The 15,170-nt window shown below is 34.8% G+C and overlaps 1 protein-coding gene across 15 annotated transcripts in view; it reads left to right on the top strand.

The window, feature by feature from the left end:
- The first annotated feature begins 10 nt into the window (after positions 1-10).
- Positions 11-15,170, top strand: part of Helq (helicase, POLQ like) — a 45,916-nt gene continuing 30,756 nt past the window's right edge. For 2 of the 15 annotated variants that reach the window (XR_005736930.2, XM_078021520.1), the window contains exons 1-8: positions 14-503; positions 1,952-2,666; positions 5,199-5,377; positions 6,101-6,301; positions 6,675-6,747; positions 10,294-10,391; positions 12,246-12,344; positions 14,078-14,223. Coding sequence is in view for 13 of the 15 variants with exons in the window: in XM_078021520.1 (XP_077877646.1) it covers positions 315-503; positions 1,952-2,666; positions 5,199-5,377; positions 6,101-6,301; positions 6,675-6,747; positions 10,294-10,391; positions 12,246-12,344; positions 14,078-14,223 (1,700 nt within the window). In the remaining 2 variants the exon portion in view is untranslated. Of the gene's footprint in view, positions 504-1,951; positions 2,667-5,198; positions 5,378-6,100; positions 6,302-6,674; positions 6,748-10,293; positions 10,415-12,245; positions 12,359-13,543; positions 14,224-15,170 lie in introns of those variants that run through there. The other 13 variants (XM_078021522.1, XM_021735942.3, XM_078021521.1 and 10 more) reach the window with 13 other exon arrangements.

Raw genomic sequence — 15,170 nt, 5'->3', positions numbered from 1 at the left:
CTAAGGTTCCGTAGGCGAACGCGGAAAAAAAAACGCGAAAGGGGGTTTCTTAGTGCGCCTGCGCAGCAGGTTTTGAATCCCGCACTCACCGCGCCAGAATCAAGTGACATTTGCGATTGGACCGAGAGGGCGGACGTCTAGTTTATCTTCCAGGTTCCGGTCCGAGAGCCCTGGGAATAAGTTTGAGGTCTTTACGAAAGGTGGATGGAGACGCCAGCACTTTCTCCCTGTATCCACCTCCGCTCAGCCCTCCTTTCGAGGTTGGCGGCTGAGTCACTGTGGACAAAGTCGGGGCAGCGTTTTCGGACCCAGTCATGGAGGAAGGTTGTTCCCGCATCCGCCGGCGGGTGTCGGTCCGCAAAAGGAACCGCCCTAGCCTAGCAAGCACTTCTGCCATCCCCTCGGCGGCCCAGCTCCAGTCCCGCGATGAGCAGGAAGAAAAGGAGGAGGAGATGGTAGCCAGGAGCCGGCGGCGGAAAACCGTGGGCGTGCAACCTGTTGAGGTACAACCCCATCAGCTCTCAAATTCCCCCGAGGGCCTTGTCCTCCTTATGACCTTTGGGGCGCTGATACAAACCTGGGCCTCCTACTTCGCTTGCCCACCTAAAGGGGTGAGAAACCAGATATAGGGGACGTGAAACTGCCAAATTGAGGCAGTTTCTAACCAAGTGCAGACAATTAACCAGTTAGATAAAATACCTTTCATTTCCTCCCTCACTTTTGTTACTGCTGTTGTAACTTATTTTGTTACTGCTGTTGTAACAATACTGAGGTATTGCCCAGTTATCCCCACTTCTATATAGACATGAAACGTAGATACAAAAATTTTACATCCAGCAATTAAGTGACATAACTGAGACGCAAACCCAGACTTTGAAATTCCTACTGCCCCTACTTTACTAATAAAAGCTGTTTATTGAAGACCCATTATGCCCTAGTTACTGTGTTAAACAAGCTACATTATCTAGATTTTACAACAGTAATCAGACCCTAAGAAATTGAGAAACTACTTTCTCACTTCAAATTCTGTGTCGCTACACTCTTGCTGTCTCAAAGTGTCTCTTCTGTTCAATAGAGCTCCCTAAGTCAGTGTACACGCATTCTGTTATCAATTCCAAATTCAAGAGAATTTCTCTGTAGTATATTGTGGTACAACTTTTTGTTATAGGCCAGTCACTGCCTCAGAGCCCGGGATTGGAAGGGAGAGATGCAATTCCCAGAGGCTGTCATTCTTGCAGTTGTTTAACAATTTAGCACAGGTTTAAGCATTAGAATCCTAGGGGCATTAGAGAGCCTGTGCCAGGCCATGGTTTCAATCCCCACCACCAAAAACCAAAGAAGTAGCCCAGTGTTTCATCCAGGAGCACTTCTCTGGGCCTCCATGTTTTTCATCTGTAAAATGGTAATAATTATATCTATTTATAGGGTGGCTTACAGGACTTAAATATAATTATGTACTTGATACAGCCCTAGGCTGAAGATGTTATTATTTGCTTTAGTAATGAATTTTATTTCATTCCACATTTTTTTAAATTTATTTTTTAGTTGTAATGTGACACAACACCTTGATTTTATTTATTTTTATATGGTGCTGGGGATCAAACGCAGAGCCTCACACATGGTAGGCAAGCACTGTACTGCTAAGCCACAACCCCAGCCTTCATTCCACATTTTTTATTTATGCATTTTAGTTGTATTTAAGATGGGGTTTGTTGTTGCACGTTCGTACATGCACACAATATAACAGTATGATTTGGCCAATATCACTTCCCAACACTTTCCCACTCCCTCTTTACTTCCCACTCCTTAGGCCCTTTCCTCTATTGATCTTCCTTTGATTTTCATGAAATTCCCCCACCTACCCGGCCTTGTTTTCCTTTTTCCTCTGTAGTGAAACTTCTGTCAGTCATGAATCTGGAATTGCCTGTAAGTATTTTTGTTTTCTTTCCAGCATAATGACAGTGAAGAGGACATGTTTGGTGACTATGATAGCTTTACTGAAAACTCCTTTTTAGCTCAAGTTGATGATTTGGAACAGAAATACTTACAACTTTCTGAACAAAGGAAGCATGCTACAGACTTTGCCACTGAAGATTTTTGTTCAGAAAGCATAAAAAACAAACTCGGTGTTACTACTGTAAGCAACTTTACTGAATACAAAAGTGATGAGCACACGGAGAACCAGACTGAGCATGAAGATGTCCCTATTGAACCTGGAACTGATGTTTTGTATGATTTGCCTTCTTCTCAGGTTTTATACTTTGAAAATTTGCAGAACTCTTCAAATGATTTGGGTGATCAGTTGACTGAAAAAAGGGATGGGAGTTCATCCTTTCCCAATACTGTGAATGAAGAATTGTCCCATAATTGCATAAAACAACAAGAGCAAAATGATGGATCCTCTTCTAAAGTCAGAAGTAATTCAGATACAAGTAGGAGAAAAAGTATTAAAGATCATCTAAAAAGTACCATGACTGGAAATGCAAAGGCCCAAACACCAATATTTTCTAGGAGTAAACAGCTCAAAGAGACTGTCCTATCTGAAGAAATTAATGTTGCTAAGAAAACAATTGAGTCTTCATCAGATGATCTTGGTCCTTTTTACTCATTGCCCAGCAAAGTGAGAGACCTTTATGTTCAGTTCAAAGGAATTGAAAAATTATATGGTAATGCTTTTTTCTGGAATAAAAACAAAATTCTCCATTATCATAAAATTAGTGTAAATCAATAGAAGCAAATGCTTCCATGATTATATTTCTTATTTTGAAAGTCCAGTATTATTTGTCTCAACCTTCCATCCCTATCCTGTCACCTTGAACCTCTTTTCTTCCCTTCATACTCAAACATTTCTCAAACCGTTTTTTGTGCTTATTTTATTTTTCCTTATTTTGAATATTTCTTTGACCTACTCCAATTTGGGTTCTGTACTCTTGCCTGAGAAATGATGATTATGGTATCTAAACTCAGTGGTAATTCCAATATTTAACCTACCTGACTTCTTGGTAGCTTACCTGCAGATATTGACCACACTGTTCTTGAAAAATTTTTTTTGACACCCTGTTTCTGTTTTTTCTTTGATTATCTAGCTGTACACAGTTTTCTTAGCTGGCATTAGCTAGCTTTATTTTCTCTGCCAAATTTAGTTGAAATTTCTTTGAACATTCTCATGTCTTGAATGAGGAAGTTAATAATCCTATTGATTAAAATTAAGCATGTTAAAAGACAGTGGCATTAATATTTAAGTGAAAAAAAACATTGTAGCAGAGTAATAATGTTTGATGTTTTTTTAAAAATCTGGGTCCTTTCATATCTTTTCAATGCATCACTTTAAACAAAGAAGGGATGGTTGCTGCCGTACTGAGAGATCAGTTCATCAGCCTATCACTGTATTAGTATTTCTGGAACTCCTGTTGGGATCTTAGGAGCTGTCTGAAAATGTGGGTTTTCAAGGAGAAGACAATCAGGTTGGAGAAGCAGGACTACAGGAAATAAAGTCTCTACAAGAGTAATATAATCATTGTAAATATTTGGGACTCACTAAACAAAACAACAAATAATTTTTTTTTTTAAAGACATCTCTTTTTTTTTAATATTTATTTTTTTTTTTTTAGTTCTCGGCGGACACAACATCTTTTGTTGGTATGTGGTGCTGAGGATCGAACCCGGGCCGCATTCATACCAGGCGAGCGCGCTACCCCTTGAGCCACATCCCCAGCCCAACAAATAATTTTTAACACTGTTATTCAGACATAACTATTTTAAATAGCTTTGTAAATATCCTAGAAACCATTCCTTTAATTCTTAAAAAACTATTTTTAAGCCCAACTTATGAATAATTTTTTTCAAATATTTGCACATGCTTTGGTTCATGTTCAACACATTTATGATCTGCTTTAACTATATAGTGAACATATAAAAATTGTCCACATATGGATTTCCCTTTTTTTTTTTTTTTTTAACTTATCTATTTATTTGGTACCAGGACCTCACACATGATTACTTTACTACTGGGCTACACCCACAGCTTTTTAATTTTATTTTGAGACAGTCTTGCTAAATTGCCAGGTTGCCCTTGAACTTTTGCTCTTCCTCCCTCAGCCTCCCAAGTAGCAGGGATTGCAGGTGTGCACCACCACACATGGCTTGTACTTTTATTTCTGATACTGCTAGATTACTTTCCAAAAAGATTGTAGTAGTTTATGTTCTCACAAACTATACAGAAGAACACCTGTTCTTACTCTATTCAGTTCTAGATTTCACAAGCATGGGACATTTATTTTTTATTTCTTTTTTTTTTTTTTGATAATTGTTTACTTTGCCAACCTAACAGATTATAGTTGAGCATATTTTATGTATTTATTAGCCACTTGCAATTCTTCCTGTTGTGAAATATGTCATTTGCTTTTCTTCTGATAAAATACTAATGTATATTTTTGAAGATTTTTAATGCTCTCCCTTGTCAAATTACTCTGGAGTAACTATTATAGTTTTCACATCATATCTTGAATCTGATCTGTTTTCATGAATCCCATCTTTGCAAATTGTGGGAATTGACTGCCAGGTAGTAATCTTTACCTTTTCTGATTTAAACAATTCTGTCAGTTTAAAGTAGTTTCCATTCCATATGAAGTTCAAGTCCCCAAGTTTGTGCAGAATCTCATAGGGTTTTTTTGTTTGTTTGTTTTGTTTTTTTTTTTGTTGTTGTTGTTTTGGTTTGGGTTTTTTTGTTTTGTTTTTTGTTGTTTTTGGTTTGGTTTTGCTTTGTTTTATTTCTCCTCCTTCGGTTTCTCTTTAAAATGGCTTTTAGGTAAACGAGGAAGATAAACTTACATATTCTGCTTACAGGATGTAAAAGGAAGAACTTAAAAGACCCACAGGTCTTTTTACTGTCCTTTTGATCCTCTGATGTTCTAAATGACATGTCCTTGTCCACCGGGCTGCCCTGTTAGAATCTCCAGCTGGTGATGAGGTAGAGTAGTTATTCACACTGTTAAGTAGGCCTGAACTAAATTCTTACTGGCTGTCCACATTGCACATTTGGGATTTTTGACATTTAACATAGATTATAACTGCATTTGCTTCTAGGAGAAGATTGCCACAAGATGAAGGAGTTGATTTTTACCTTCTTGGAAAACTTCCTTGAGATTAACAATAAGAAAAGAGGAAATAATTTCTGTTTTTTCTCTGTAATTCCACAGAATGGCAACATACTTGCTTAACACTGAGTTCTGTGCAAGAAAGAAAAAATTTAATATATTCCTTACCAACAAGTGGTGGAAAAACCCTTGTGGCCGAGATTTTAATGCTACAAGAACTGCTTTGCAGACGGAAGGATGTTTTAATGATCCTTCCATATGTGGCAATTGTCCAAGAAAAGGTGTGTTTAAAAAAAAAGTGTTATTTGCTAATATTATTGTAACATTAAGATCTAAACATCAGCATAAACACTACTAATGACTTTTACTGACTATAAAGCAGTACTTCTTTGTGATAATAATAGAAAATTCTATCTTAAATATTTACTACTTTGTAATTTATTGACATTTTTATTATACTAACATACTGTATTCATCAATCTGATTATTATGTGAAACTGCTTAGTAACTATATAATATTTATATATATATAAATATATATATATATATATATATATATATATATATACACACACACACAATTCAGTAGTACTTTTAGGATGTACAAAAGCAACAGAATACTTACTTAAAATCTCCTCTAGTACTAGTTTTATTTTTTTAATTGTGGATTGAATTCTACCCTAAATGTTCTATTACTATTTAGCCTGTTTCTAAGGCAAAAATTAACCAATTTGTATAAAACAAATGAGTTTTTCTGATGCTTTTTTTGACATCAAAAGAGGAAGTTTATTTTCACATTTATTATGTGGTTTAAACATTGCATTTATTTTGCAAAGATCAACACCTTATTTTTATGATATTTATTAGATATGTGTGTCTAATCTGACCTATTCCATTGACTGATATTCAACACTACTTTAGCTTTTCTTTTTTAAATCCTTGTGAGCACTTAATAATTAGAGGTCTTTGTGTTTTGTTTTTGTTCATTTTAACTAATATTCTAGATTTCAAGTTTGTCGAGTTTTGCTATAGAACTAGGTTTCTTTGTTGAAGAATATGCTGGAAGCAAAGGAAGATTTCCTCCAATTAAAAGAAGGGAAAAGAAATCGCTATATATTGCCACTATTGAAAAAGGACATAGCTTGGTGAACTCCTTGATCGAAACTGGAAGGATTGACAGTCTGGGTCTGGTTGTTGTAGATGAGGTTGGTTACTACTTTGTAATTTATTGACATTTTTATTGTACTATATTCATCAATCTGATTATTATGTGAATCTGCTTAGTATCTATATAACAAAAAGTATTTTAATATATATACGGTTCAGGTGAAGATATTTCATTCTTGATAATCTTAAATCTGGTTTTATGTCAAGTGTTTATTGAAGTGCAAATATTTGTATTTATCATTAACTTAAAATACCAGTGGATTAATATATATGTACTATAGTTGTTATATTCAAAATGTTAAAGAGTTATAAAGCAAGGATTACATATTCATTCTATACAAATATATTCATGGTTTATGTGGGCATTGTATGAAGATTTACTTCTCTGCCCCTTTTCTTTTCATTTCAAAGTTGCACATGATTGGTGAAGGGAGCCGGGGTGCTATACTGGAAATGACCCTAGCAAAAATTCTCTACATCAGCAGTAAGTATTTATTGACTTCTAATCAAAATACCTATATATAAATAACTTAATTCTATCAGTAGATTACGTAACCTATAGCAAGATACTTAAGCTTTCTGCCTTAGGTGGTTTTTTTTTTTTAATTTCTAAAGTAAATATATAAATTTTTGTTGAATGAATAGAATTCTTTTATTTGGTGGTAGATGGGGAAGTACCCGGGATTGACTCAGGGGCACTCAACCACTGAGTCACTTCCCAGCCCAGTTTTATATTTTATTAGAGACAGGGTCTCACTGAGTTGCTTAGTGCCTCAAAGATGCTGAGGCTGGCTTTGAACTCACGATCCTCCTGTCTCAGCTGCCCAGGCTGCTGGGATTACACATGTGTGCCCCTGCACAGTAGGAATGAGTACCATAGTATTTAAGGAATCACCTCTTATTCCTGTACACTCATTAGGTCTGTTTGCATAGTCACATCACTCAACTTTTGTGTTTCTTTATCTATGGAGATAGTAACAGCCTCAACCTGAGGAGAGAATTGTGAGTGTTCTGAGTTAAAACATTTAAAGCATTCCACAGTGCCTGGACCATTCCACTCAGGAAGGGTGTCATAACTATCATCATAATCCCAATAAAGTAGGATATTTAATTGGTTACTTTAAGGAATTAGTTTGCAATATCAAATAGTCTTTAAATGTACATGAAATATTTATTTTAAATGTCATCTCTACATTTATTGATATAATGCTGTAATACTTAGCCTGTATATGGAATAGTTATTAACAATAAAATCAAATCTTAAGATTTGTGGATGGAGATGCTGGGGATTGAACTCAGGGCCTCACACTTGCTAAGTGCATGCTCCACCACTAAGCTGCAAGCTCAGCTTCCCCAAATTAGTTTTGACAGCAGCTGTATTTTGGTAGGTTACAGCACTTTAAAATCATTCGTTTAAAAAAATATTTATTGAACACTTACTGTAAATACAGCAGTAAATAGAACAACTCCCTTCTTTCATCAAGCCTATATTTTAATGAAAGTGAACAGATAATGAGCAAATGAATAAGAAGACATATGGTGGCCAGGTGTGGTGGTGACGCATCTGGAATTCCAGCTACTTCAAACGCTGAGTCAGGAAAATTGCAAGTTTGAGACTAGCCTAGTCAATTTATCAAGATCCTGTCTCAAAAAAAAAAATTAATAAATAAAAAGGGTTAGGGATGTAGCTCAATGGTTAAAACCTGCCTGGTTTCAAAAGAAGAAGAAAAGATGGTTTGTTAATGGTCATAAATTCTGTAGGACTTAAAGAAGAGGAAGAGAGGAAATGATCACCTATTTGTCAAATTCAATGAACATCTTAATTTTATTTCAATGTTTGACTATTTTTCGTTTGTGTGCAGAAACATTTTCTCTTGACTTTCCTACTATCTCTTTGTAAGTGGGATCATAGCTTAGCTTTGAAAGATAGCAGAGCATAATGGCTGAAGACAGACTTTTTGAATCTTGGCTCACTTTTCTACATGACCTTGGGCAAGTTCTATCAACAGTGCCTAAGCTTCCTTAGGCATTAAATGTGGGTGAGAGTAGTAGAACTTTTCTCACTGAATTGCTGCAAAGATGACACAGGTTAATCTTTTTAAAACATCTGTACCTGCTACATGATGTTTGCTATTGTATAATTTGGCCTATCACCAGTGCCTCATGCTTAATAGATATTTGAATAAAATTAACCTTTTTAGTGGCTCCTTCTTTTTATTCTGTCATAGCTAAGCTTATTCATTTTGTACATTTTAGTTAGCATAAATTCATCTTAGGCTTTTCCCATGTTTCCTATAGTGCCTACTAATTGTCATCCATACTCATGACTTCAAGGACTGCTGTGTGCCAGTGACTTTTAGTCTGTATTCCCAGTCTGTGTTTCCAGACTATAATAACTCTTTTCTGAATAATATCAGCTGCCAACTGGAGACTCCTGTTTGAATGTTCTGTGAGCAACCAAGCCTAACCAAAGCTTGGTCAGAGACTCACTCTTTTCCTTCAAACTCATTCTTCAGTCTGAATCCTTAGCCAGCCAAGTTAGCCCTCACCACCACCACCAGCCCACCCCCGCTTGCATTGTAGCCCCATCAGACCTCAAACTCCTGGACTCAAATGATTCTCCAACCTCAGCTGGATAAAATCTTACAGTCTTCACTCTTCCTATCTGATTTACCTCATGAATGTATTTTAAATTATTTTCTTTCTGCCCCTTTTCACTACTACCTCTTTAATTCAAGACCTCATCCTTTACTTAACCTGGATTGCTACAGAAAGTACCAAGCTTCTCCTTTGTTCTTTCTTCTGCACTGTCTGGTGTAGAATCAATGATCTTTCCCAGAAGCAATTAGTTTATTTTACTATTTGCCATCTTTTAATAGCTTCCCTTTGTTTTCTGCATAAATCCCAAATTCATAGCACTGCCTTTTTTATTTGACCCTCCCTCTGCTCACCTCTTCAGATTTAGAGTCCACCTTAATGAAGTAGGAAGGAATAGCACTTAGTTCTTTTTCAGATAACATCCTGAATGATCCCTTCAAAACAAGAGAGTAGCAATGAAGAAACATTTGCTAAAAAGGCTTCTTGGGTTTTTAATTTGATAGCTAAATACAAAAGCAACCATTTTTTACACCTAGGAATTCATAGAATTTCATGAGCTTCATGTATTTTAAAAATTTTTGAAAATGTTGGCAACCTGATAGCAAGATTACCTGAAGAACTTTCAAGTTGCAAGAGTTTTGGACTCATTTAGCCCTATATCCTACAAGTGTCCATCACCCAAAGAAACATATTGTAACTTCTCATAAAGATGATTCAGATAGCCACATACCTATTTATACCCATTATTTTTGTTTAAAAGCCTTAATAAATATCCTACTTCTTGCCACATTTGAAATTTTACAAAATTCTAAGTAATAACTTTCAGGATTCCTGAAAGATTGCATTATTTGATTGCCAGATTAATATTCTGGTCATATGCAGTTTGAGCATTCCCAATCTGAAAACCAAAAATATGAAGTGTGTCATAATCCAAAACTTGAGTGCCAAGACAATGCTACAAGTGGAAAATTTCACTGACCTCATTTGATGGTCATAATATTCCTGCTTGAAGGTTCTGTGAGCAACCAAGACTAAGTCAAAATGCAGGTACATAAAATATTATGTAAAATTACCTTCAAACTACATGTATAAGATGCTTATGAAATAAATGAATTTTTTGTTTAGTCTTTGGTCCACCTCCGTAAAATATTTCTTTATGTATATTCAAATATTCAAATATATATGTATATAATATTCAAATGTATATAATATTCAAATCTGACAAATCGAAAATCTGAAACAATTCTTTTACCAAGCATTTCAGATAAAGGGTATTCAACCTGCATTTTTAGTTTTCTTACTCTCTCCCCACTACCCCTTTCCCATATTATTTAGGAAGTATTCAGAGCATAAAATATTGCTAAATTGTTTTATGATATATTAAATGCTGCATTTTCTTAATACTTTTAAGATTGTTTTGTTTTTGTTTCAGAAACAACTCAGGTTATTGGTATGAGTGCAACATTAAACAACGTTGAAGACCTCCAACAGTTCCTTCAAGCAGAATATTATACCAGTCAGTTTAGACCAGTATGTACCCTAAGGTTTGCACGGTATTGATTTGTTATATATTCATATTAGAAATAAAAGTAAATATAGTATATTTTAAAATTCTATGGGGTAGTGAAGGGGCATAACTGCACTCACCATAGTATATGCTAATAGTTTGTATATAGAGAATATTAATTCTTTGAGGTTGGGGTTCTTGGCTTGGGTCCCTAATGTATCCATAGCACTTGGGAATAATGCCTGGCCTATGTTGCCTCAGTGAACATTTATTGAGTGAAATTTTTTTCTTTTGTGGTGCTAGGGATTGAACCCAGGGCCTTAAGCATGTGAGGCAAGCCCTCTACCAACTGAGCCACAGCCCCGCCCTAACTGAGCCACAGCCCCGCCCTGAAATTTTTTTAAAATATTTTTTTTTAGTTGTTGATAGACCTTTATTATTTTTTATTTATTTATATGTGGTGCTGAGAATCGAATCCAGTGCCTCACACATACCAGGCAAGTGCGCTACTGCTGAGCCACAGCCCCAGCCCATATTGAGTGAATTTTTTCAGACCATTTTTTCACTTCTTATTTTTTAACGTAAATTTTTAGCTGGCCACAGTTTAGTGAGATGTGCTTGGAGTTACTGACACATTGAAGATTTTATCTTAAAATATTTTCAAGTAGCTATGTTTTGATTGTTATTCTTTCTTAATAAGTTAAGACTTAACATGCATTTAAATTTAAACTCCTCAGTAATAGCGTTCCCAAGGTATTTGAAGGAAATAAACAAACATACTTCATATTTATTTGAAAATATCTCATACATGTACTGCCTGTCTACAGTAATAGTGCACATGTTCTTTGTCTTAAATAGGCTTTCAGAAAATAATGTTTGAAAAACACCAGTTCTTAATTTGAAATATAATATTTTTACATTCCAAATTTGAAAATTTTCTAGAAATAGGTTTTAAGATGGGCATGGTGGTGCATGACTATAATCCCAGTAACTTGAGAGACTGAGGGAGGAGGATCACAAGTTTGAAGCCAGCCTCAGCAACTTAATGAGGCCCTAAATAATTTATTGAGAAACTATCTCAAAATTTTTAAAAATGAAAAGGGCTGGGGATGTGACATTGTCTCTGGATCCAATCCCCAGGGAATATTTTCAAATATTTTTGGAAAAAATATTAAAAAAAAATATTTTTTGAACTTTACATTATCTTTTTTTTTTTTTTTTTTTTTTTGGTACCAGGAATTGAACTCAGGGGCATTCAACCACTGAGTCACATCCCCAGCCCCATTTTGTATTTTATTTAGAGACAGGGTCTCACTGAGTTGCTAAGTACCTCATCATTGCTGAGGCTGGCTTTGAACTTGTGATCCTCCTGACTTTTCCCAAGGCACTGGGATTACAGGCATACGTCAACATGCCTAGCTTAGACACTGTTCTTTTAAAAATGAAATGAGATGTGTTCACAAACTATTTTTGTCCACAAATACTTAAATTAAAAATAATATGTTGGTTTTAGAATTAAAGCTGATGACTCACATAGGAAGTTTTAGATCTTAAGAGAGAAGGTAACTCCTTTATAGAAGATAAAGGATGTGAGCACTGTGACTCCCTTGTACTTCTTGTAACAAATACCAAAGCGTTTTCCTTTTGGACATTAGACTACTTAATTCAAATCTTTCTTCAAAAGTATTAATCCCTATGTTGATTTAAAGAGGCAATAAAGAAATGGTAAAGCAAGAACTTTAGCATTTTAAGTTGAAACATATTTTAGATATCTTAAAAAAGCTAAAATACTTGCATAGCTGTCCTTTCTATATCATATTTCACAAAATTTAAAATTGAAGATATGTGGTATTAATTGCAATGTTTTAAAATTCAAGGTTGAACTAAAAGAATATCTGAAAATAAATGATACAATATATGAGGTCGACAGCAAAGCTGACAGTGGCATGACTTTTTCACGTCTCCTCAATTATAAGGTAATGTTTATAACCTTTATATCCCAGGTTCCTGTACTTTGCCCATGTGTGTTGGGACATCACAGAAGATTTGCATGGATGCCATGAGACAGTTTAAATTTTTGAGAAAAATGGCTCATATCTGACATATGTTGGACCAGATACTATTGATTCAGTGTAGCTAGTTTCCAGTTTTAACACCATATCACCTTATCTTCCTTTCTGTGACACTAAATATTTGTGAAGTTGTGTTTGTGTGGGTTTTGTGTATGTGTGTATGGTGCTGAGTATCAAACCCAAGACTTTACAGCAATGACTGCACCATTGACCTAAACCATGGGCACTAAAGTTGAGGTTTTTGTAGTCACTGTAAGCCAATGCCATGTGAAAATTAACCTGAAACAGAAGAAGGCAGCTGTGTTTAGTTTTATTCCAAAGTTATAAAGACAGTACCAAGTTTGTACGTATCCCTTTGTTGAGTTATTTGAGAATTAAATTTTTTTTTAATTCAAGTGCTAGTAAGTTGTGAGGAAGTATGGATCTATTAAATTGTTTGAGTTTAATAAAACTGTTATGTATATCTTTTTACCTTGGAGTTCTGTGAACTAAGAAAATTTGGAAACTTCTATAAATGTTTATTTATTTAGTAGTAACAACAAAAGAATAATTCATGGTCCAGGTAGGTCAGATATCGGTGCATAAAAATGTTAATTTCTACTGTGTTAATTTCTTGTGACTTTTATGAGGAATACTGAAAAGAGGAGAAAGGAATTTTATAGCAATTTTAAAATTCTTTAAGATATCCTAAATCTACATCTTAATTCATTTTCAGTAAAGTAAAATGAACTGAGATCTTATATAACTTTACCTTTCATGTTCTTTGAGTTTCTTATGCCTGTTTAGTGTTACAAAAAATCATAGTTCAGTGTTAAATTTTTTTTATTTTTTAAAGTCTGTCCTTTAGTATTAGTGAATCTATGTTTAAAAAATATATATTTGAAATTGTAGAGGATATGTCTTATGCAGTCCTTTGACAATATTAAGATCAATCTGTGTTTCTCTCTCTGGACTCTTGTTCCGCTTTGGTGGATATAGATATGTAGTAGAGTTATTAATAATATTAACCGTTTTCACTTCTGCTTTTTTTGCCACCAGGGATTGAACTCAGGGGCACTCAACCAATGAGCTACGTCCCTACTACTTTTTTGTATTTTATTTAGAGACAGGGTCTCACTGAGTTGCTTTGCACCTTGCTGTTACTGAGGCTGGCTTTGAACTTGCAATTCTCCTGCCTCAGTCTCCCAAGCCACTGGGATTACAGGTGTGCATCACCATGCCCAGCTCCATTATCACTTCTTGAATTTAATTCATTTTTTATACCTTTTTTAAAAAATTAAATATACCCAGTAATCAAATCTCTAACAAATAACCTAAAAGTGAAATTTTGATATTTTGTGTAGGTTTTCTCTTTTCTTTGAAATGATAAGATTAATTAAATGATAAATTCAGAATTATGGATTATTTGTTTATCTTTTAAACACACAGGTTAAAAAAAAAAGGAAAGACTTTCAGGGGTGGGGGCTGGGGTTGTGGCTCAGCAGTAGAGGGCTTGCCTAGCACGTGCAAGGCCCTGGGTTCAATCCTCAGCACCACATAAAAATAAATAAATAAAATAAAGGTATAAAAAATTTTTAAAAAATGGTAGGCTTTCATGGTTTCTAACTATCTGGTTTCTACATCTTATTGTTTTGCAGTATTCTGATACCTTGAAAAAGATGGATCCTGATCATTTAGTAGCATTGGTAACAGAAGTTATTCCCAATTATTCTTGCTTAGTTTTTTGTCCCAGTAAAAAGAACTGTGAAAATGTAGCAGAAATGATATGCAAATTTTTAAGCAAGTATGTTAATCTTTTAAAAATATTTTGTTTTATTTTTATCATGAATTATGGACTATGTTATATTTATTGAATAAGCACTGACTACTTCTTGCAGAACACTGTATTCAGTTGTTATACTAAATTTTGAAGGAAATGACCTTAAAGAAAGAAAACTTATCTGTGAAATTCATATGTAAATTTTACATGTGAAATGGAAAAATTCTAAGGTTACATGTAAGCTAATGTTGGCCAATATAAAGGCTGAGATCAGTGATTGGAAATATTGGCTGCCCTGTGAATTATGTTGGAAATTAAAAAATTCTAGTGTCCAGGATACATCTTAGACAAATCAGAATCTGGGAGCGGGACCCAGGCAAGTCCAACATACAGCCAAGGTCAAGAACTACTAACTTAGTCAAAAAGGACTAATCATTACAATGATTATGGGATAAATCATATCCCATATTCAGCTTAAACTTCTCTTTAATTACATACCGTTGCCTTTTTTTTTCTTAGTCATCTTCACACTTAAGTAATTTGGACATTTGAATTTAATTTCCTAAGTAATTAAGAAATTAAGTCTTGGACTGGGATTGTGGCTCAGTGGTAGAGCACTTGCCTATGATGTGTGAGGTCCTGGGTTTGATCCTCAGCACCATATAAACATAAATAAATAAAGATATTGAGTCCAACTAAAACTAAAAAATAAATATTAAAAAAAAGAAATTAAGTCTTGGTTTGTAATTTTATGATTTTTTTTTTTTAGAGAGAGAGAGAGAGAATTTTAATATTTATTTTTTAGTTTTTGGCAGACACAGCATCTTTGTATGTCGTGCTGAGGATTGAACCCGGGCCGCACGCATGCCAGGCGAGCGCGCTACCGCTTGAGCCACATCCCCAGCTCGTGAATTTTTTTAACATTGGCTCTGTTGTACCCATAGAAATAAGTATAAAATGTCTTTACAAGT

Source organism: Ictidomys tridecemlineatus, chromosome 9 (genome assembly GCF_052094955.1).
Source record: "Ictidomys tridecemlineatus isolate mIctTri1 chromosome 9, mIctTri1.hap1, whole genome shotgun sequence".
Lineage (NCBI taxonomy): Eukaryota > Metazoa > Chordata > Mammalia > Rodentia > Sciuridae > Ictidomys > Ictidomys tridecemlineatus.
The sequence above is the reverse complement of the archived record's forward strand: the minus strand, read 5'-3'. Positions and strand labels throughout refer to the sequence as shown.